The sequence below is a fragment of the Clytia hemisphaerica genome, unplaced genomic scaffold (genome assembly GCF_902728285.1).
Source record: "Clytia hemisphaerica strain Z4C2 unplaced genomic scaffold, Clytia hemisphaerica genome assembly, whole genome shotgun sequence".
Classification (NCBI taxonomy): domain Eukaryota; kingdom Metazoa; phylum Cnidaria; class Hydrozoa; order Leptothecata; family Clytiidae; genus Clytia; species Clytia hemisphaerica.
The window spans coordinates 1060361-1085113 of NW_027104551.1; the positions used below are offsets into that span (position 1 = coordinate 1060361).

The following is a 24753-nucleotide window of genomic DNA, read 5'->3' on the forward strand; positions in this document are numbered from 1 at the left end:
TTCAAATTGTTCCACTCACTAATATCTTTCCAATGATACCAAATTTATAAAGATTGAAGAATTCCTTCAAAAGTTATAGGTAAAAGAAAAAAGAGTGCACACTTATCGTGAATAGACTTTAGGTAGTTTTTGGCCCAAATTTGCCTAAATAAATTTTTTCTCAAAAATCGGGCTTCGTCACGTTCTGGGCATTGCCATTTTGCATCATTGTGCAAAAAATCAGAAAAAACTAATGAGCCAATCCTGAGAAAAGCTGGTAACAGACGGACGGACGAACGGACATGGGTTAATTTATAGAACAACCACCGGGGTACCCGGAGGTAGGTCCAAAAATCAGTCAAACAATAGTTCCGGCTTCAAAAATCAATTTTATTGAAAATAAAAACTTGCTTGATGGTGGGCATTGCTATTAATAATGTTTTTGAATTAAAAAACAACCATTTATAAGAAAAAAGTCCAATGAAAATCCAGAAAACGGCAATTTCCGGCATATTTTCTCAAAAACCGGACTCGGCCATGTTTTGGGCATTGTTAATTAGCATCTTTGAGCAAAAAATCAGAAAAAACTAATGATAAAATCTCGAGAAAAAATCATGAAAATCTGTCAAGTATAACTCGAAAAAATGAAGGATATCTGTTTTACGCCGATTTCGGCGGTTCCAGTGATTTTTAAGGAGTTCCGGATTGAAAAAATGATTTTATTGAAAAGTAAATGATGCAAAGTTTTGGGTATCACCATAGAGAACCTTTTTGTAAAAAAACGATCAAATAAGTTGAAAATGTGTCACGGAGATACGAAAAACGGCGATTTCCGGCACATTTCCGGTACTACAGGCCGGTCCCGAGAAAAGCTGGACTACCTTAAGGTAGGTCCAACAAAGAGAGACAGCGAAAAAGAAATACTTTCAGTGTAACTTTCTTTCACAACGGAAAAAAGTAGCGATACCCATTGTGCGATTAAATCGTTATCACATGATAAGTCGTGCAGTTCGAAAACTGCACTCTTGATTTTTTGTTTCGGTGTCTCGTCCTTTCCGACTCGGAAAATTTAAAACAAAAAAATCACTCGTGCAATTATTCTCGAATTGCACTCGTTATCATGTGATTACATATACTAATTAAATATACTCGTTATCGTGTGATTACATATACTAATGATTGATATGGTGTACACACATACCTGATAAGTTAGGAATCCATTTAGGTTGGTTGGTCCATTCACCGAAGCCATCCCACATTAAACACGGATTATGATCCATGGTTGTCAACTGCTCTTTCATATCTATAATAACATGAAAAGTAAAGGTTGTTTGATTCTAATGAATCTCCCTGCATGACCCAACTTCTGTATATGCGATTTCTGTTCCTGACCCATCGTTATGACCCATATTTATTTGATACTTGGTATACTTACCACTATAATTATAGTGCACTCCTTTAAAATGCGCGTATCTGAAACGATAGATTGGCTATTCCAAGTAAGTATAAATCTTCATCCTCAATGTAAGAAAAATGTATCAGGGCAATGGGACAGGGGTATTATTACTAAGAAATAGTTACACCATTGTCAAGTGTTCCTAGCCTACTATATAAAATGATCAAAACAAAAGCAAATTTAACCATATTCGTAGTAGGGGGGTTTCTGTTCGAAGGTCAAATTAATGTTAATAGCTCCTGAAATAATAGTGCTTTTGGCATGAAATTTCTGTGAATTCCTAACAAAAACAATTTGACACCTAAAAGTGTTCACACCTTCATGATGACATTTCTGACAGTGGGGTATCACAAAAATTGACACTTTTCCAATACGAATTTATTTTTTATTTCAAATATATCGTTTAAACCGTAATTTATTGAATATTTAGGATAAAATAAACATTTTAGACTCAGGCAACTTTTTTCTAAAGCCTTTGTTAGAATACAATAGCAATAACAAAGGAAATTTTCGGTTTTTGCTCACTTTAGACATGATAATACTGACGTCATCAAAAAATGTTTTGCCAAAAGTTACCATATGTGACAAGGATCTTGTGTGACAAATTTCATTCAAAAAGACCAACTAGATCAAAAGTCAAGGGGTGGTACAGGAAAAGCTCCCCTCCCCTAGTTTTGAATCGCCCTTAAAAGCCAAGTATTAATAGGGTTAAGACTGCCACAATCCTTAAAATGAGCACATTATCAGAGATTTCAGCTGACTTGGTCTTCGCTGTCTTCCATAGACAATTTATATAAAGTCTTTAGAAAGTGTACAAGACTCTACAGGATTTACAAGGATTTTAGAAGCCGAGTGGGTATTCATGAAAAATTCATGAACCTGCTTGAATTTAGTACCTTTTCCCTTTACACAATAGGCAACTCCAGGCTTTTAGGCCTTACTCTTACCGGGAATTGCTTATTAATAAAAAGCATACAAATCCGTGTTAATTTCAGATCGTGCAAATTTCAAGGCCGTAAATACTTGCTTAGTATTATTTGTGTAATAAGTATCTGTTCTTATTCATTGACATACCAGCTAGTTAGAGTGCAAGCTGGAAAACATCCAGAGGTTTTTAAAACAGCTAATCACTTCACAGAACAGATGACACTTTTTCTGCTGGAGTTAGGTCCTTTTTCTATTCATACGATGAAATTTAGAAAATAAAGGTTTCTTTAGAAGTCCTGATCCAAAAATGGAAATGTCTCGAGCAATAAGCACGTTAATTACATGCCACGTCTCACTGCAATGATCCCCCAATTTTGAGACCAATCAAATTTAACTATACCATCAATGCCATTCACCAGGTGACCAGTGAACGTCGAGTAGAGGCATTATAATGAATCTTTCATATTAAAACACTGCTTAAACATACTGTAAATAATACCCATAAAAATCATGGCGCGAAACAGAGACCTAATTGGCCTCACTCACTAACTGTAAATGGACCTGGGTGAGCGAGTACACACATTTATCCATTAAGACAATAAATTCATTCCATCACTCATATAAAAAGGCATGGATTGCCAGGTCCAAAAAGAAGGGACATTTTCAAACATCTATTTATGTATTACGCATTGAGAAAAAACTTTAAATGATATATAGCTCGTTTTGACCGCATTGTTTTAAATATTTTAAATGTAACGAAAAGTTACAAGTAATGGATTTACAAAAGATAATTAAACCTCTAAAAGCATCAGAGTTTATTTCGATATCTCTTTGGCAACTCGAGCGTTGGAGATGTTGAACATTTTTTGTGCTAAGTATTCCTTCGTGTTTTTCTTCGGTTTCAAAAGTATAATGTACAGTTTGCTGCCATACAAAATTGCTACAAATAGCAAGTTCGCGATGGTTATAATCAACACACGAGCGACTATTTTAATGTCTTTGTCTTTTTGAAGAAATTGTAATGGAAAGTACGTCATGTATGTTACGATGCTTGTAAACGACGAATAAACAATTGGCATTGCTTCATTAAAAGGTCCCGGTAGATTACGGCCTCGATAAGCTTGGATGCTCGATATCAAGTGCAATAAAATGAGAAAGACGATTTGGACATTCATTTGCTTATTAGTTTTGCACCGATAATCTTTTTTGTACTCTTTATAATCGTGTTCAAGTTCTACTTCGATCGGTTGGTCGTAGATACTCATCAACAATGCACCAACGTTTATTGTAATTAAAACGAGGACTAGAAATATTTGACTCACCAAAGCTTTTCGTTTAGTTTCTCTCGATAAACGTAACTTTGAATTGAATGCAAGCAATAAATTTTGACATTTGATCAAGATCAATGTGTAAGGTGAAAACACCAGCAATGACGTGACTAACAGCTCCAACAAACATGTCAGTTTTGACATTTTAAGTCCAATATATGGTAGTGGTATAACCAGGAATAAGAGAAGCATTGATGTGGCATGTAGTATCATTATTGGGAAGTTTGATCCACGAACAACAGGTGTGTATCTCTTCGTCACCATAACGACCATTGCAAAACAGCACATCATAAAACCTAAGATGCACATTCCACATGCTAATTTCAATCCAACTTGATTATAAATACTCAGGAATCTATCAGAATATGGAATATTATAACAAGAATCACGATTTTGAGTTGATAGTGAAAACCCAGGACATGGCCAACAAGAGGTTTTTAGAGCTGTATCATTGGATTGAAAGTAATTCAGAGGACATTGTCGACAGCTCCATCCATAAGAATTATTACCCCATATACCTTTTTCTTTATGGAGGCGTCCAAAGACATTTTCTTTGCCAAGACCACATGTAGGAATACGGCATGAAGGCAGTCTGTAGCGGTTGTAGCCGGGGTGAATTCGATCTAGATTAGGCACAAATTTGTAAGAATTGTCTTTGGTTTCAACAAGCCGGTACCTAACTCTTAACTCGTTCTTCTTATTGCTGGCTCGCTTGACCATTGAAGATTTAAATTTTTGAAAAGTTGTATATTGAAATAAATTCAAAGGATAGTTGTATATTTGAATGAGTTGAAGAGAATTTAAAATGAGATTTTCAAATGTAGCCATGCAGTTATAACCAGTCAATAAAGTCTTTCCATATTCTTTTCTCGTTGTGTTCAACGTATGTAGAAAGGTGTCAAAAGATTGTTGATTATTGTTCGTCTTTTGCATGATAAATACGCGTTCGGACACTCGAAATGGATAGTCAAGCTCGATTGGTGAAAAATCGAGAAGAATATAAAAAGGAATATAGAAAAATACAATATCCTTGTTCGACATCTTGCTATAGCCATTATAAGATTTGGGTACTTTGGTGAAAGTTTAGGCGAGTTTAGGCTATTTTTTACTCATTTTTTCTTCGTCATTTTCAACTTCAACCTTCTAAGAGTTGTTTAAAATATTTGTTACACCTTGAAATAACTTACGTAATTTACAATTTAACTTTTTCGAAGGACCCTTTTTTCAAGGTTTTTGGCTTATAAATTGATCAAACTTATATTTTATTCTAAAAATCTCCATTCAGGATAAAGTCAAATATAAAATCTTGCAAAAAAGTCCTTTATGAAAACTAATAAACTTTGCAACAACTAATTATTTCAATTAATTTGAAAAAAATATTCTCAACCGCTGACCGGGGTTCGCAGATTCGCTACGACAGACATGTGTTAAAAAGAGAAAGAGAAACAGCCGTTGTACTCAGTCCAGCTACGCTATACAAGTGTCCTTGATTACAACAATTACTGATACATCATCGCCAATGATTGATTTAAAGATGGAAGGCAGTGTTTGGTTCATATCTTTAAATTTTACGGTAAGAAATCTGGGACATTGAGATTCACGTAAATCCGTTAAAACCATATCACGGAAAAGTTCATACTCTATCCGGTAAGTCGGTGATCCATCATCAATGAAGATGGTCGCAAAACGTTTGGCATATTTAACTTCCCAATAGAGATTTCTGGCATTTTCATGAAAATGATTGATGTTGGATTGCACATTTTTCCCATTTAATGAATCTGAGATTCCATATTCACTATTGACAATCCATACCGCATAATCTTCACCAAATAATATCCCTTGTAAAACCTTTGAAATTTCTTGAGGAGCATGAACTAACACCAGAACAATTCTTGACGAAAATTTCCATCTTTTAATCGTACGCTTATTCCATTTGGGAGGGTTTTGACTTGTATTGGAGACTAAATATGTCTGGTTAAGTTTCAAGCCATCAGCAATCGAAATAGCATCTTCGAATTCACAAAAATTGAAAACTCGATGTACAAAATCCTTTATTGTAAGTAAACCGATAACGCGATCAAATTCATTCTTTATTAAGTACTTTTCCCAATTCAGTTTTTTCTGTTGATACGCAAAGTTAACTGCAGCTTGGCATAAACTGGATGAGGAATTCAAATTTCGATTTTCGTCGCACTGATGATAAAGTCCTATAATGACCATAGGATCACCTCCAGGTCGTAAAGTCTGGGACGAAACTACATTAAAAAGGCAACAAATCGTAACAAAAATATGTCCCAGATACATTCTTCAAATCAATTCCAAATCATATTAGTATTATCAGAAATAAGTTTCTAACCATCAAAATTATTTCCTTTTTAACACTTTCTGAAAGTCAGTGAGTCAAAACAAAATATGTTTCAAGTACTTTTTTTAATTTATTTCTTTTATCAAAAAAAAATTAGTTGAATTGAATATTCAACAGTTTGCTATTCAATACATTCGTTTGATATTCAGTAGGTGGTCAAATATTTTTTTACTGGTGCAACTGAAAATAAAAGTCCATCACAGTCCTTACACTTTTTGAAAGTCAGGGAGTGGCAAAACAAAATATGGTTTAACGGTGTAACTACTTTTTTTTAAATTAATCTCTTTTATAAAAAAAAAAGATTAATTGAAATGAATATTCAACAGTTTGATATTCGATACATTTGTTAAAAATTTCTCGTTTAAGAGAAATTTTTCTTAAAACGATGCGCTTTCTTCTCGTTATTCTCCATTTCCAGTGCTTACTTTTTACCGCCCACCACCTTGAACCGCCCTCTTCCGCCCGCCCTTCACTCTACGAAAGTCAATCCTCCGCCGCCCTCCATCCACTCCCATTGAAAGACCACCCTTCTTAAAAAAATACTAGGCCCAAAGTAGTTTTGACTCGATTGCCGTTCTTTCCGCACAAGCATAGTGTGGATATCATTTTGAATCATCAAGTCAAAAATATAAATAATGGCCCGTTTTCGACCAGTTTTATTCAAAATGATTTATGGAATTTGTTCATTTTGTGGTTATTTTGATGAATGGGTTAACAAGATAGATCTTTTTCTGGTTGTAATGTGACTGTAGAATAGAGGGTGTGTTCAAGCAAATTAGTCCAGATCTTATAGTTATATGTATGGCTCTGCTGACTGATTCCTAGTGAATTTTTTTAAGTGTGTTGAATTTATTCATCAACAAGGTGTGTTTGTTCTCTTTTCAGGACAAGCAACCTTAAAAGGACTCTCTGATACTACTTTCTGCTTTAAGGTAGTCGAGCTCGAGGTCTGTCCTGTTTTAAAAGCAAGGCTGCGGATTCAATATCCGCAATACCTTGTGCAAGGGTTTAAAATCTGCACCGATATATTGCTACTTAACCAAATTGAAACTATACTTATATTGATTATACAATTGAATTGAATTTGTAATATATTAATAATACGTTGTACGAGACAACGTACCTATAACCTGTGTGAGACAACGCACCTATATACCTGTACGATACAACGTACCTATATTACCTATACCAACTAATATATACTATTATCGTCCACCTCTAGGCAAAACGCACTGTCGAATATTTTTAGATATCCGATAGCAAAATATCTCTTCTGTAAAAGCGAGCATAAAGAAAATAGTTTTTTGATCAAATAATTATTTAAATGTCACATATACAAAAACAGATAAAAAGAAAGTTCTTTTTAACAAAACAGAAAGGAAATTCGAACGTTTTGAGAAAAAAACAAGAAATTGACATCCTTAAATAAGATAGTAAAACGTTCGAAAATGTCGTAAAAAGAGAGAAAGACTGAATGCAATACGCAATATACCCGACGCAATAGGGAAAATTAGAATGCTTTCATGCTAATTGGTGAACGATAAACCATATATTCAACGTGAAAAATCGGATATCGAAATTATTCAGTCTCGCTTTACTGATATTCGACGGGTATTCGACTCAGCTTCGCTTCGTCGAATATCATCAAGCTCGACTGAATAATTTTCGATATCCGATTTTTCTTGTCGAATATCTGCTTATTATTGAATCAAATTAAATTGACTATTATAATATTGAATTGTGCGAAGGGAAATCCGCCATTGTATGAAGTTCTTGGTCCATCTATTTTATTAAGTCGTTGCTCATATACTGCATTTTATCTCAGTCAAAGCTTCAAAAGGTTCAACACCACTATATTTTACGACACCGAAAAAAGTCCAAAATGGGTTGATGAAAATCTATTTTTCCAAAGCTATTTTAGTGAAAAACAAATAAAAAAACTTACAGAACTTAGAAGACATCAAAAAGCTTGAAGAAATCTCAAATCCTTATACCTCTTCCTACCCTCTTCCTACAGTCATTTCACCGCCTCCATTTTGAATTTGAACGTTTTTCAAATGATTGCGCACTTGATCCTAACCCTTTGAAACCTATACTTTCCGGAATGGAGATTTATCGCTCTTTTAAAATATCATAACCATTTGATTCTCGCAACAACAGAAAACTAAATATCATTGCTCAAATGAACGTACATAGAAAAGACGCGTATTCGCGTCCTGTTAATTTTCATGACATTGACGTCAAATACAAAACTGAACGGTTGTCGTCTGAAAAATGCACAAAGATGACGGAAAAAATTCAAGAAAATGATAAAAAATCACCATCAATAAACGACTTTTGCAGCCCGTCAAAGTGCATCATAAATGAAGAAAACGCACTAAATACCCTACAATGCAGGAAGTACCACCGTTTAGTCCATTATCTTTGTACAGAACTGCCACTTTACCAGATCCAGATATGCTTGTCATACAAATCAAGAAGTTTCCAGTGTCAAAACTGTACCAAAATCGCACCACAGGTAATGGAAAGGTATAATTCAAATGAAACATAAAAAATTGAAGGATTCAAAAACGAAATCAAAGCCTGTGAGAATATAATGAAAAGGCAGGACGAAGAAATAAACCATTTGAAAGCACAAGACGTCAATGTTATGGTTATGGGTTATTTTTTCATGAATCCCTTTAGAAGTTTTGCAATGTATTTTTTTGCTTGAGAGTCAAGTAAACGATATACGCGCTTTCGCAGCATTAATCTTTGATACACATTTTGGCGGGACGCTAGTGTGACTAACTGTCTTTCAACATCTCTATAGCACTGAAATCGAAAGCGTTTAACACAAAAAAATCTGTGCGGGAGGTAGGGGTCAGAGTGTTTTTCCGTAGTGCGAGCTGTAGACAGGCAATGGTCACCATACCATTAACTTTCCCTTAGCGCTTTCCACCCGAAACTATTTGATTGAATATTTTTCAGATTTGGAAAGAAAAAGCATTATTCTTAATAAAGTAATGAAAGAAACTATGGATACCAGAATAACCACGCTTGAAAAGAAGATTGAAAGCATCATCGAAAAGAAAGAAGAGGAAAGACCACCAATGAGCTACGCTAAAATCACATCTAAACACACCGAGAAAAACATTGGAGATGCGATTCGAAAAGAAAAGCAGGAGGAGCAGCTGATTCGATCTACAGCACGTAACCTAATTTTTCATGGGATTGATGAATCGACAGATGAAACTGAAGAAGGAACAAAAATCGAGGACGAAGAATTTATCCATGACAAAATTATTGGTCAGCGGCTCCATCTGAGGAATATGAAGATTACCGAGACGCTGCGGATCGGGAAATTTACGAAAGAAAGAGAAGATAAAGCGAGATACCGACCAAAAATGAAAGACAAATAATCAAAGAATGGTGTAAGGAAGCCGAAAAAATGAATGCTAAAATCAAGGGAGACAACACAAAATGGAAAGTCCGGGGGAGCCCACGAAAAAAAACTTTATTTCAAAAAGATCATTGTAAAAAGTACGAGCGGTTTATAGAGGCCCATGTGTCTTCACGGTGGCCTGCAAACCTGTAAAGCTTTATTATTATTACTATTATTGTTATATAGGTACGAACTAGCCTCTGGCGCGTGGGTTTGTAACGTTTAGACGATTTTCTTGTGTTGTTTAACCCCAAATCTGCGTTATTAGAGACAATGGAGTGTTTTACAAGTTCATCACGTATTTGAAAAGTTTTCAGTAGGTGGTCAAATCTTTTCTTTACTGGTGCAACGAAAATAAAGATATAATATGGACTTTTAAACCAAATAATATGTTTCCTATAACTAATAGGCATCATGTCCACCAAAAATGGCCGCTCTCCAACGCATTTTGGGAGCTCTAAAAATATGGAAAGAACTTTTTAGAAAATCGGCTAATTAGCAAATAAGCTCCTACGAAGCAGAGCAGTCATGTGATGATATTTTTTAAACCTAAATAATGTTTCCTATAAACTAATAGGCATTGCTGAATAATTGTAAATCTAATAGAGATATTTTTATCATCACAAGGATTTATTTGGAACATTATTTCTACATATGATCTTTCACGGACGGGTAGGTCAGTCAATAGAGTTTACGCCTAACAAGTTGTAGTTCCCCAGTCACTGCCAACTCACCGATTGATTAGCTTAGATTATATTGGACAATAATCTGATCCAGACGGTAAGTTACTGGGACTTGAAAATAGATGAATAGTGCTCCCTCTGGTTTGTGATCACAAATAACACAAAAGGGACACAAAAGAACGGCAACTTCATTATCATTCAAATGTGATGTAACAGCACTTTCTAGTAGTGCAAGGCTAAGTTTTGAATGCAGGCATTCACAGGAAAAAAATCATTGATTCCCAATCTTGGGGATTTCGATTTACTCATACGGAAAGCTACTTTCAGTCTGTGATTTTGACTTTGGGACTTTAGCTCTGAGTTTTAACAATACCTAGACTTAAGACTTCAGATAAAAAAGTTCAAGAATGGTTCAATATTCAGAATATAGCCTGGAAACCTATAAACCCCTCCCAAGTTGAAATATTTGATTAAATTATCAAATAGCCCAAAAGCGACTTCATCGCCAAACTTAATTGTTAAAAACAAGGAATTAATTCATGGATAACGACAGCAAAGATTATAGTTTGATTTGAAGGTTTAAAGGTTTGGTGGGAGGAAAACAATACCTAAGTCTTGTAGTTTGTCGAACAGAGATTGTCTCACATGGGAATATATAGAGCAGTGCAGAAAAAAGTGCTGAGTATTTTCAACTGAGTTAGTTCGACAACCACAAAAAGGGTCTAAAGTATCACGAAAACTGCTCGTTGAGATGACTAAACACTACCCGAAGTCGATTTAGAAAGACTACACCTTGATTGTCAGAAACATCAAAAACACGAGATTGTTAGGGTCTCAAAAATTTAAAAATTGCAATCTTAAAGGTCTTAACAGAAGGTAGATTTCTTATATTACCGTCCCGGAAATTCCACTGGGATAATCAGTGAGGGAAAAAATATTATGAAAACGCTCAGTTCGTACATTAAGAGGATAAATAGGATATTTCTTGTTCTTATGGTAACTAGCGCTGTAAGCCTTGCTGGCAGATATAGTTACGTAAGTAAGACGGATCTTGGTTATTCATAATCTTATAGAAGAATATCATTCTTCTGGCAAAGCGTCTGTCAGCAAGGCTTTCAAGGCCAAGTTCAGAGTATATTCTCTCCTGGAGATAATTTGAAATGTACTGGAATTTAACTTGATTAAGAAAACTCTATCCAAAATTGTCTTTGATGCTTAGATTTTACAAGATTCAGCTACTCCAGATTATCCATAGTTTATACCTAATTTTTTTTTATTACTTTTAAAAATTTAGGGATATCAAGTACACTCTGGTTGTCCATAGTGTACTTAGTTTTGTCCTCGATTGGAATACCAGGGTTAAAATACGCCAGCTGACTTGGTCTTCGCTGTCTTCCATAGACAATTTATGTAAAGTCTTTATAAAGTGTACAAGGCTCTTCAGAAAATAAAACAAAGATTTTAGAAACCGAGTATTCATGAAAATGCTAGTTTGAACCTGCTTGAGTTTAGTACCTATTCCCTTAGTCTACAAAATAGACAGTCCCAGGCTTTGAGGCCTTACTCTTGGTCTATAGGCACTGCTATAGGCGGCCACTAGTAACCCCCACCGGGAATTGCTTATTAATAATTAAAACTTCAGTGCGCATGATATTTATTTGGAGAATTTCAATATTCAAAACAAGAGCAGTGTCATATCCCGAAGAGTAGGAGTTTTACGCTCGAAAGGAAGGAAGATATGACGTAGCCTACTATTCCCTCAGTGCAAAGAAAGTTTAACTCGTCCTCATCTTTTGAAACGGTTTTTTGGCACGAGAGTCATATTGTCACAGCTACCCTCTTTTTTATCTCCTACAGATTATATTCAGATGGCGAGCATTTACTATATATGGTTGAGTTGAATAAACAGGGTAACTTGAAGGGGACGTCAGCTTTGGAATATACTTTTACCATTTTTTTAGAGAAGATACCTACGATAAAAAAGAAAGTGATTGCAAAAAAACGAACAAAAATTTATTGTATTCAAATTTTAATTCTAATTGTTTTGTCTCTACAACTTACACGCTTTTTTTTTTATAAGAATGTCCATGATGAAAATGGCCAAAAAATTAAGAATATGCTAAGAATATCACCATCATGGAATTTTGCTGTTCAAGCAAAGAATGTCATTTTTAGAGCATTCTAAATCATAAATTGCCAATTACCCCCAAGTAATAAGAATGCTGTAAGAATATTTTAGGATGATTTTCCCAAAAAAGTTAAGAATATCCATGATGAAATGGATTTACACCATTCTTATAAAAAAGAAAGCGTGTACTTGGTCTCTACGATGGAGAAAACAAACAAAGGAAAGTAAATTTGTGACGTGAAAATTGTGTTTCGAAAAACTCACAAATATCTGCTCTTTTTTGCCAGCGATTCTTAGAACAGATCCGTCAATTTCCAAGGCACTAAATTCTATACACAAAACAGGTCGCATCGCAAAGCATATCGTATTTCTCCAGCAAAGAATAGATAAAACTAATTAGAACAGAAAAAACTTTCTGCAGGAAAAAAAAACAGATAAAAAATCGACTTTCCTGTTAACCTTTAGCCGCCGAGAGACGTACCACGTACGTCATATATACAGGCCGAGAGACGTACCACGTACGTTTTGATACTGGGGTCCTTTCAAAGTTTAATAAAATAAAGACCAGTTTGAATTTTTCTATTCTGTAAAATTTAGCAGACAGGATAGGGGTGAAGGTTCATTTTTTAAAAATTTTACGGGTCCTGCTTTTATACATCTCAAGATATCGGAACTCAATGTCGGTGTATTTTTCAAATGTCAACAAAACATTGTTTTAGTGGTGGACAGAGGGTGTTTGATGGATTATTGGACTGAAAAGTTATGTTTATGTCTGGTTTTTTCTTGGTTTCAGCATATAAATATCATTATATGAGATAGAGAACCTTTATTGGCAGTTTCTATGTGGTTTGAAGGGGTTTTAGGGGGTATTTCCTGACATACATGCCTATCTCTAGCTCCAACAACTCAGGGCTGTTTTGCCTCAGTTTTTCCACTATTCTGGTGTTTTATTGCTTGAATTTACATGATAGAGAGTCTGTTATGATTATTGTAGTAATTTTACAGGCTTAGGGTAAGTGCAGGGCCAATTTTAGAGCAACGGGACCACTTATTTTACCTGTTGTGGCCAGAGTGTCGATTTTGGTGGAAAAGTGTGCTTCACCGAAACTTAGATTCTGAGATGAAATGAGCTTCTTCAGCCCTGAAATTTCACACAATGGTGGCTTATAACATAAACTAAAACAAAATAATTTTTCTGGGACCAATCTTTACCTTGTACCCACTTTTTTCATTCAATTTGTCAAAAAAAAGAAAAAAAGTGAACAAATCGTAAACATGGAATTTTTACTGTTTTGATTTGAGGCTGTGTAGTCAGGTTTAAAAGGGTGATGAGGCGTCTTTTTGGTATTATCTGAAAAAATATATCCTTAGCTTTTCAAAATGGGTTTACTTTTTACTTAAGCTTTAGCGGTTCAGATTTTATGAAATTTTCCGCGAAACCTCCATTTTCATGAAAAAAACAGCGGCAGCAGCGCGCGCTGTTTTTAAAAACAGCGGTGTCTAAAGGTTAAGATATCTCTTCTTACCTTGCCAGCTTGAAATATTTTCTATCCTAGATAAACAGATCAGGAATATGACGTCATCACAAAACTTTAAACCTTCATAACTTTTGATAGGAAGATTTTGAAGGCATGTTTTATACCTCGATTTCATCAGCATTTCATGCTCTTTCCGCTGATACTATCAGATCATGAATATTTTCAAAAAAATAAATTTTTGCTAAGCCACCTGATGACGTCATCTGGCAGGTGGCCAGGTGGAAAAATTTGGTGTTACTGTTTAAAATTAAGTTTTAGACCCTCTAAGGATCATCTGTGCCAAATTTCATGCTTTTAAAATCACCATCTGAAGTATTTTTGTGCTAACAGACCTCACGACGATCATTGATTGGTTAAGAAATCAGGAGAACCCAAAATGTAACTTGTTTCAGACAGGACATTCCTTTTCCAACCAAACCCTATGTTTCCAAGCTAATTTGATCAATTGACTCAAAACCTCAAAGCAAAGAATCCAAGCGAAAACAGTTCACAGCCCCTCCATTGTAACGATATTTACCTGGATTTACTTCGAAAAAAGTTCAGTGTGTGTTTAATCAAATTAAACCAAGTAAACTGGCACAGAACATCATAACAGCGTCCACCTGGGACGTTCATAAACTGTTAGAGTTGTGTGCTAGTTTGGAAGCGTATAAAGAATTACTCCTCACCTTCAAAAACTGAATATTCTTTACGGTAGACAGAAAATTCCAATGGTATTGTTTGGTAGACATCTTCCAAATATGCTTTTTCGTAACCAGGCAACGCTTCTGGTGGCTGATTCTTTCCTTGCTCATCACCTGAAAAAGATGAAGTCGATAATTCGTAGGAAGACATCATCGCATCATATTATAGGCAAGAACACATGAGTGTCATTTCTTAGTTCTTGTTTCGCAAATTCCAAGTATACCTGTAGTGTATTCATAGTGTGACCCCCCCCCCCAGAATAGTGGGGGGGGTTTGATGCTTTGGGTCGGAAATTTCCAGGTGGGATTTGGAAATTTTCAGGTTTTAGGTGGGAGAAACAAGTTAAAAGATGGGGATTAATTTCTTTAGGTGGGATTTTTGGTGTTTTGATAAAAGTTAATGTTAGTTTTTTCTTATTTCCAATTTAATTATAATTTTTTCTAAATTTCATTTTCTATAAATAATTATTTCACTATACTAAACTTTTCTCCTTTTTATTTTTAAACAGTAAGAATTTTTGTTTAGTTAATCGAATTAGTATAATTTTTCGTGGGGATAGCATTTTTAGCTGGGATCTGGGAGTTTGGATTGAAGGTGGGACCTAAATTTTTAGGTGGGACCTAAAACAAACTTGCACACTATGTATTTCGTGGGTACTAAATTTCTGTGCGTACTTAATTTCGCGAGTTTTAGGCAAAATTTTGTGAAATTTAATGCGGTTTGAATTTTTCAAAAAACACAAAATGGAGGAATTAAATACACGGAAACATTTTCAAAATAGCAAAATTTTAAAAAATAGAAGAGAGAATGAACTTTTTAAAAAAGGGATCAGCGGTATTTTGCTACAATATTAATACTTTCTATTTTAAAGGAAATTCAGTCGTTTTGTTGTTTTAACCCTCTTCTTTAAAAATATCCAATTAAATGAATCGCGCAATTTAATACACGCGAAAAAAATCCAGAAAGTGGCAATCGCGAAATTTAGTAAGTACCTGCGAAACACGTTTCTCAGAAAAAAATTTGCAATTTGCGAAATTTTAGTACCCGCGAAAATATAAATACTTAAGGTAGGCCTATTTTTGCTCGTGTGGTGGGCTAGAGTAATTTATATTCTTTATAATGCAATGACTAGTAATCTAAAAAATCGAATCAGCAGGGCTTTCTACCGTTGGTATATCTGTCAAGAATTATGAATCATAGGAGATTATCGAAAGAAGCTTTGTTTAAACGAAATATCCTGTAGCCATAACCATGATGAAACCATTAAATTTGGGCTCAAGCTGGAGTGTTCTTAATTTTTTGAAATTTTTAGGCTTAAACGATGTTCTTTATACGCTTATTTTCTTTACTTAAAAACTTAATTTGTTCTTGTGTTTTGGCTAATTTTCAGTCTCGTGTTCTTATAAAAAAGGGTGTATATTACAGCAACGAAATTATGACTTCGATACTAAGTTTGTTACAGACGACTCTTAAGCAAGCCATAGTATTTACCTAGATTGAACCATCTGAGTGGTGGGTCTTTGAAGCCATCACAAAGAGTGTATTCAAGTGACAATGTGACATTGTAATATCCTGGTTCTGTCAGTAAGAAGCTCACTTCATAAGTTCCATCCAAATTGTCTGAAAAAGTGAAAGAAGACGTGTCATCACAAGCGACTTGAAATATTATAAAAATTAAATGGAACGGTCTAGGGACGTCCAACAACGTTCCTGAACGCCTGCGAAACGATCCTCGGTATCTAAGGTTAATATTTAATATGATTATTGAAACGGTTCTGAGGCGTCCCTGAACATTCTAAAACGCTTCTAAACCAGTATTTAAAGCCGCTTGCACAGACACATACAGCAAAAGCTATATAACTTTATTGGATGTCAAGAATTTTCTTCTCGTACTGGATAACAGTATCATAAAACTTAAATGAACTTCCTTAAAACTTTTCCTTCTGATAAAGAAAAAGAACGATCACCTTATCATCCAAAAATAATTGTCAAGCTAAAGTTTCTCACCAGCATTTCAACAGTTCCCGAAATCTTCTTGAGATAAACGCAAAAATTCGGAACTGAAGGAGAAACTATTTTTGATTTCATAACTATGAATACATCTGAGAAAAGTTTTCTTCATTCAATAATTTCTCAATCAAACAATCATTTCTAGGACAAAGAACACAAGCCATTCTTACCAATAGTGAGCGAAGGCACAGATCGAACGCCCTTGATGAACACCCTCCATGAGTCTCCACCCACAGTTTTTCGAGTGTTCATTAAACTGAAAGATTCGATCAATATTCGACTGTATTGACCAGCTGGTTTAATATCCAATTCAACACCACTCAAATTTGCTGACGTAATCAAATATGGCGTCCTCTCATTGTAGTACGGTTTCCATTTAAATTGATGACGACACGGTTCTAGAATCTTCTGGAAATTAAAACGTGTTTCTCGATGCAAATTCCAATATTTGATAAATTCAGTACGTTCTTTTAATGTCTTTGCTGACGAATTGGTATCATTGCCAGATCCTTGACATTTCCATGAATTAACTTCAAACGAAATATAGAATAAAGTAAAATGTATAAGTAATTTTTTGAAATGCATTTTAAATTTCGATGTAACTTTGTTTCATTCCAAGGACGTGAATTTTCAATTTTGTTAGAAATCTATTCTTATTCGTTTCAAAAGAACAACACTTGTCAATGAGATTGTTTTTTTAAGAAGACATAAGCCCCGGAAAAAGAAACCAAAATACAGTAAAAATTAACACGTTTAAGTGAAAAATCAGGGGGTATATTTAATACTGAAGAAGAGTTTTCAAAAATACCACTGGTAACACAAAATCAATATATTATTCTCAATGGCACCCAAAAAGAAAGCTGATTTCAACTTGTTACTTTTCCTGAAAAACTTTTTGAAGGGTGCTTCTTTTTCGAAGAATTGAAATTGTTATTATTTATATCATCTTTCGGTAAAAGTAATGATGATTAAAAAAGAAGAAAACCTGGGTTTTATTTAAGAGACATTAACTAAACTATCAGTATTTAACGAGCTCAAGTTTTGTTTAAAGTTGACATTTTTTGATGCAAATTGATATCAAAATATACGTCAATAAGTATTAATTCCTTCGTCTGAAGAAAGTTGAAGTTGGTATTTTATCTATGAGAAAAAAAGTTGAGAAAAAGTTATCTATTGTTAAAAAAATACACAAATCAAACCTTGGTCATTTTCATTTGAAGCAAATCTTGGGATGTTGGTTGGCTTTCAAATGTTTTCATCTCTTAATATCTCCTTCATATCGCCAATTATTGAGTTATCCGACTTATTTTTTCATATAAAGTATTCTACAAGATGAAAAGATCAAGATTACACGTTTTTTATATAAGAACATAAGGCTTCGATGGCCAAAATGCTAAGAACAAGTCAAGAACATTTTAAGGCTATGCAGACTCGAACACACCCGGTCTTTTATTAGGAAAAGGGGTAAAAATTGTCACAAAATGGAGAAAATAAGAACATTTTAAGAACATTTTTAGGCTTAAAGCACAAAAAGTTAAGAACATTCGACGACTTCAAAAATTTTGGATGGTCTTATAAAAAAAAGTGTATAATGGCACATCGAATGTTTATTATCTCTTGGCCTTGCAAATTTTAAACTTAGCTGAAAAGTTCTCAAGTTGTTTTCTTGAAGAGAGACTAGTAACAAACATTTTCTTTATAAGAGTCAGTAAATGTTTGTTGAGGCTCGGCTCGGCTGTCACCCACATTTTAGGGCCCCCACTAAAGGGTTTGACTCGGCTTAACTCTCTGGGTCTCAAGGAAAAAGTTTTAAAAAGTTCACTGTATAATTCGAAAACTAAAAATGCTGGTTCGTCATTCCCTTGAAGAGCCTGCTTAAAAAAATTAAACACATAAATATAAGTTAAACATGCATCAAAATAAATAATCAGAGATTGTGCAGCATAGATAAAGAAGATCAAACATTAGACATTTAGTTTAATAATTTTGTATTTGGAGAGCTCTTTATGAACAAAAAGCTTCATAGCTTCTGAATTACAAAGTGAATTTCATAGGGCATTCAAGAAATTATCATATTTTCCAGGATTTCGAGGAATTTTCAATGGTAGAAAAATCAAAGGCCCTTAACCCTATTAGCCCCAAGCTTTTTTGACTTTTGTATCCCCAGGGGGGGGGTAGAATCTACCACCCTCGATTATTTTCGATCTAGAAGAGCTATGGCCATGAAATTTGGTACAGATGTTCTCCATCATGATACAATTTTTCAGGAAGAAAAAAAAAATTGATGACGTCATCACAAAATTTCCAGCTGTCGGAAAAAAGCCCAAATATATGGTTTACAAAAATGTCTATTACAGTCGAACCAATAAAGATATTTCAATTCTGTTTAAAGATTCTGAAAGGTAAAAGACTGTTCTTTAACATAATTGCCGGTTTTGCAATTTCCATGAAGGTTTTTTCTTAAAATCTATGCTGAAGATGAGTAAAATTTTCAAAATTTGATGACGTCATAAAGATTTTTAAAATTTGTATTATCAATGCCTATCACGTGTCAAAATTTGAAAATGATTGAATAAATAGTTTAGAAGTTATCAGCACTTTAAAATTTTGAGTTTTAAGGATTTTAGCTGGGTTTTATGTCATGTTTCACAATAAAGTCATAAAACCTGATCTGGACAACCTATGACCCTAAAATTTTGTACAAGTACTCTTAATAAGATTTTATTAAAAGTCAAAAAGTTTCAAGTCGTTTGAAAAATTTTTCTCCGAGATATAAACAAAAGAACTCCAGCGTGGTAGATTCTACCCCCCCGCCTGGGGCTAATAGGGTTAAGGGCGTTTCAAGGGTTTTTGATACATTGAGCTTTAAATTTTATTTGGTGCAAACCTTGAGTACCTGAGTCTTCATACCCAAATATTACTAATTTGACTTTTTTTTTTGCTTGAAATTCAGAAGCTGTTCTAAAATCATTCTTATCTTTGACGACTTTGAGCCTCGTTGTTCTTATAAAGTCGTTATTCTGAAATTGTTCTTATGAACAAGTAATTTCAAATTTTAAGCAGTGTTACAAAAGAGAGAACTTTGAACCACGGTGATGTTTGAATCTTTAACTTTTTTTGGAGAGATTTTATACAAAAAACGAATCTTTTTATGAAAAAATGTAAACAAAAAAAATATTGTAATAAATTCTATAATAATTAAAAAATCAACTAACTATGATATAAGGACTTTTTTTAACAATCAAAATTTTTTTTAAAAAAATAAATCAAATATTGAACCTTCATAAGTATTATGTACACCAAAAAAAAGCTATCAACCTAAAATAACGAAATCTAAGAATTTCAACAAATGACAAATGTTTCTTTTTTAACAGCAATTGTTACCATTTGTGGAAAAAAAGATGAAGAAAAGTTTCAGCAAAGGCCATCGATTCTGAAAGATTGAGATCAGCGTGAAATTCGAAATGAAAAAATCAAAAAGAAATTATAATAGAGAGAATAAAAAACGTCCTAGCTTTAAAAAAAGGTATACCATAATTGGTCGTAAAATTAACCAGTCACACCACAAACAATACGGTTTCCAACAAATCAAAAATTCCAATTCCCAGTAAACCTTTCAACTCTTGTAAACCTCCTTGATATGGTATAAAATAAAACTGGTAGAAAAACCAATAACATTACAGGTCCATCTCGAATAGGTACTGATAATTCTGTTATTGATATAATCCCGTAACCATGAGCAACACAATAACATGCTAGCACACCCATATGTCTCGGTGTCCTTAAATCTTTGAAATAATTTTCTTGATCTAAAGTACTTAGAAATATTGCAACGCCAATAACTGATAAGAATAACATCAAATAAGGAAAGATGAAATAAATAACACCAGCAAAACAAGTGTGTACTACTCCAACAATTGGTATAATATAAAGCCCAGCATATAAGGACTTGTTTGGTCTCATTCTAGTCACTTTTGGTAGTATCACCCCTCTGAATATTATCATTAAAACTAGGCAATATATCAAGTACATAAATATGGCTGTATATAACGGATAAACAGCTTCCTGTGTACATCGAATCACCGTCACATAGTCTGGTTTGGGGTTATAAAAAACTGTATACCAATCTTTGATAGATTTAACACCACACGAATGTAAAGAGAATTTGCCTCTTGGTTCGAAAGATAATATCATAAGTATAAAAGAAATCACAGACTCCAAGATGATTGATAAATGGAATAACCAACTTTTGCGTTCTGTCGAGTGAAACATGTCAACCGCGTAAAAATTCAAAACCATAATGCAAATCATCATAAAGCCAAGAAACAACCAATCATATAACACCAACAATGAATCACACTTTAAACAATGGAAGGAATTTGTTCGGAAACCACGACTACATGCTTCACATGGTTGGTTGCAGCTACTGGATAGGTTATGTTCAGCCGGTGCCCGACCGCAATATAATCCAGGACATTTTATTGGGCAATCGATATTCATACTCAGAGCTTGTATGGTAAACATACTAAAACTGAACATGATAAGTAAGCAGTGCATCAATTTCATCCTCTTCATTTTGATTATTCATTTCCTGTAAAAGAAAACATTTTTACTTTCGAGGGATGGAAAGTAACATACAACAAGCATGAGATTTAAAATTGGTAAAAAAACAAGGTTAAGGAAGTATGCAAATGACAATTTTATATATAAATTAATAGGGTGGTGTTTTTTTTCCAAGTAGCTTCAAACAGTTACTACACAGTGCAGTAACTGCTGTTTTGGGTGGTGCCTTTTTTTTCCATTAGCTGCGAAAAAATTCAAAATAAGCTCTGAAAACCCATTTTTACCAGGGGGCCCCCCAGCGGTTTGCGTGAATGCGTGAAAATTGAAAAAAAATTGCGTGAATGCGTGAATTAAAAAAACTTGCGTGAACGTGAAAATCCATTTTCTATTGCGTGAATGCGTGAATCTGCCCTGTTTTTTACGTGAACTCGGGGAATTTCCCTTTTCATCCAGTTTGCAGAACGTGGCACGTTTGTTCGAGATTTTGAGTGCAGCACTCGCCAAAAGTCGAGTGCAAGTATAGTTTAGTCAGGCTTCAACACAAAGAAATATTTAATACCCATGATGCAGACTTTTGAGAACCTCATTTCTTGGCAAAATCAGTCTGAAATGGAGTCGTATTTAAGCACATCAGAGTGTGAAAATAGAAATTTTCCCCTGTCGGCGCAAACCATGGTTGCGCCTCCCTTAGTCACTATGTTTTCGCCCCCTCCACGTTAAAAAATCAACACGCGAGCCCTAATTAAAACTATTCTTTTTAAAATTTTTGTTTCCTCGCTTTGCTCGCAACAAATGTTCATCCTTTTACCTCATTTTGCAAACTATCAAGCGATCGTACCTCGCCTCTTAACAAATTTAGACTACATTCTTTCTCAATGGTGTTAAAGATAGCATTTTTAGCCAAACGCGAGGTGACAGAAATGCAAAAAATTTCCTCTCTGCGCAAACCATGGTTGCGCCTCCTTACCCCTTAGCTAAGCATTATGGTGTCACCCTGGAGTTTGTTTGACCTATTTTTGATAATGATTAAGATATTTTTTGTACAATCTTTTCAATTACTATCGCGATACCTTAACTGGAAAAGTTTCACCTTTTCTAAACGACAGTGACATGTTAGAAGAATCAAATATTTTGCGTGATGGCATGTGATTAAAGTTAAAAACTTACGTAGCGCTTTAAGCTAATGTGCGTATAGTCAGGTGTACAGGAAAAAAATCACTACTGAGTTAAGTTTTTCTCAAGTGCATGACCAGATCCGGTCGAAAAATATCTCGAGTGTAGCAGCCTTGCCATTTTGGTTCCGCTGGGGGGCCTCGTATACGAGGGCATTCTACCATTTATAGTAGATTGTAATGTCTAACGTCTGCCCCACTCTCGACTACTTAACAAAAACAAACGATTTCTCTGATAATTCAGACTCTGCTAACTGATTTTCACCCAAATTTGTAGAAATGTTTGACAATTTCCCCGATTTTCCGAAAATTTCCCCGATTTCCCAAAAAATCGGGTTTGCGTGAATTTCGAGGAAAACTTGCATGAATGCGTGAATTGCGAAAAATTTTTGCGTGAATGCGTGAATTTAGGGTCCGCTGGGGGGGCCTCTACCAGGGCCAATGTTTTTTTATCAGATTTGGAGAGTTTGGGTGATAATTCCAGAAGCCAAATCCACTCAACATTGAATGAAATGAACTTTTGGAAAGTCTTCAGGCCTTTTTTCATGTCTGAGATTGAAGATTGAAGGTTCAATGAGTTTTGCTCTTCAACTTTTTCAAGAAGATATCAAATTAAATCATCATATCACAAGGAATGCTAGCATGCCTGTTATGTCTTCTGCTAAATAACCACTTGTGCAGACTTGTGGTTCTTTTGGGGAATTTTAATTAATTCTAATTTCAATTCCACAACTGATAACCTTCTATCATGGAAAAAGCCCCTTGGCATATTTCAGTCTGGCAATTAAGAACTAATGGGTGCAAGTTAAGTTTGGTTCAAAATTTCTTTTACAGTCAACTTGGGAGTTTTCCTTATGTATGGGTTACTTTCCACAGCAGAAATTCGAGAATTTTGTTTACCAGCAGTTACCAGGCCTATAATGTATTGGTGTACTTCCATAGTTAAATAAAAGTGAAAGTAAACAGAAATAATTCTTCACAATGTCACAAAGTTGCATAGGAGCGGCGTCTTTGATATTTCCACCCAAAAGTGGGGGTGGTACCTGAATTTTTTCAGTTACTACCCTGTTGTAGTAAATAGAAACAGGGGTGGTGTCTAAAATCTTTTTCTGAAAACAGTTACTGCCCTGGTGTAGTAACTGCAATGGTTAAAAGTGCTGAAAAGGTACTTACTACACATCATGTCTGGTAGTAACTGCCAGGCCCCCTGCTTCCAGTAGGGTTGGGCGTCAAATGACAACCTCAATAAATACAAAATGCAGTTGTTTTTTTGTGAAAATTTAGCATGGCATGGACCAGGGGTTTAGGTATCCCCTAAGAAAATAGGTACCACCTGAATTTTAGGTCCAAAAATGTCATAAACTTGAAATTGGCATAAATCTGCCAGATCAGTTTCAAAAATTCAGTACTGAGTGTGTGACATTTTTGAAGACCGTTACATTATATCTTATAGAAGCAGGGTACCTTATGCTTAGTAGCTATAATTTGGATATAGTTAAGTCACAAATAATGACTTAATAAATATATTTTTAAAAACCTAATTAAATAAAATTCCCTATAACCTGTTAAAATTTCAAAGCTTTTGATAAATTTCACTAGATTTTATTTAATTTTTAATATTTTTGCCATTTTTTGGTGTTCTAAAAAATGTCACAGTTTTTGAAACTGATCGCCATTATGGATTTTCAGACCAAAATATTTTGGGATTTTACTCAGTTTATTGTACTTAAAAACATAATAATTGAAAATGATCAAAACGATAACTTTCATCAAACCAGCCTGCAATCAATTCCAAGACAAAATCAAATTATCAGAAAAAGCCTTCATACCTGCCGACAAAACAAGAAATTTCTACGAAATGACAAAATCTTCTCACATCAAACTTTATTACGGAAACCTCACACAAAATTACAAAAACTCAGACAAAACCTTCTACAATGAAATCAACATGGAAGCGAAAGAAAGTGCGAAAAAACTTAACCTATCCGACAGAGTTGAATATCTTGCTCAAAATAATGCGTTCATTACCCTCAAAGATCACCAAGAACACAATGATAATCAATGGAACAACGCCGATAAAATCAGGAAGGATTTCATTCATTCAGCTCTTCAAAGAAGACTTTGATCTCAAAATAACAATAGACAAAAACTTGACAACAGTTAACTTTCTTGACATCACTATAAATCTGCTCGACGGGTCATATAAATCGTACAACAAACCAAACCATATAACAAACCAAACAGTAACCTGGTCTCTGCTGGTCTACGTACACTCAAAATTGAATCATCCACCCAATATCATCAAACATATACCGACAATGATATCTGATAGGATAAACAAAATTTTGTCAAACAAAGAGATTTTCGACCAAACATCACAACTGTACAACGATCCTGCAACGATGCACTTCAGTCAAGCGGCTACACACAAAAAATTACGAACCATCAAACACAAAAGAAACAAAATCTAGACCCAGGAAAATTATATGGCTCAAC

The 24753-nt window shown here is 34.5% G+C and overlaps 1 protein-coding gene across 1 annotated transcript in view; it reads right to left on the bottom strand.

Moving 5' to 3' along the window:
- Positions 1–24753, bottom strand: part of LOC136822908 (uncharacterized) — a 34355-nt gene that overhangs the window by 3849 nt on the left and 5753 nt on the right. The window contains exons 2-5 of the mRNA XM_067079215.1: positions 16693–17052; positions 16004–16132; positions 14497–14625; positions 1181–1282 (exon numbers count right to left, since the gene is read on the bottom strand). Coding sequence (XP_066935316.1) covers positions 1181–1282; positions 14497–14625; positions 16004–16132; positions 16693–17052 — 720 coding nt within the window. The remainder of the gene's footprint in view (positions 1–1180; positions 1283–14496; positions 14626–16003; positions 16133–16692; positions 17053–24753) is intronic.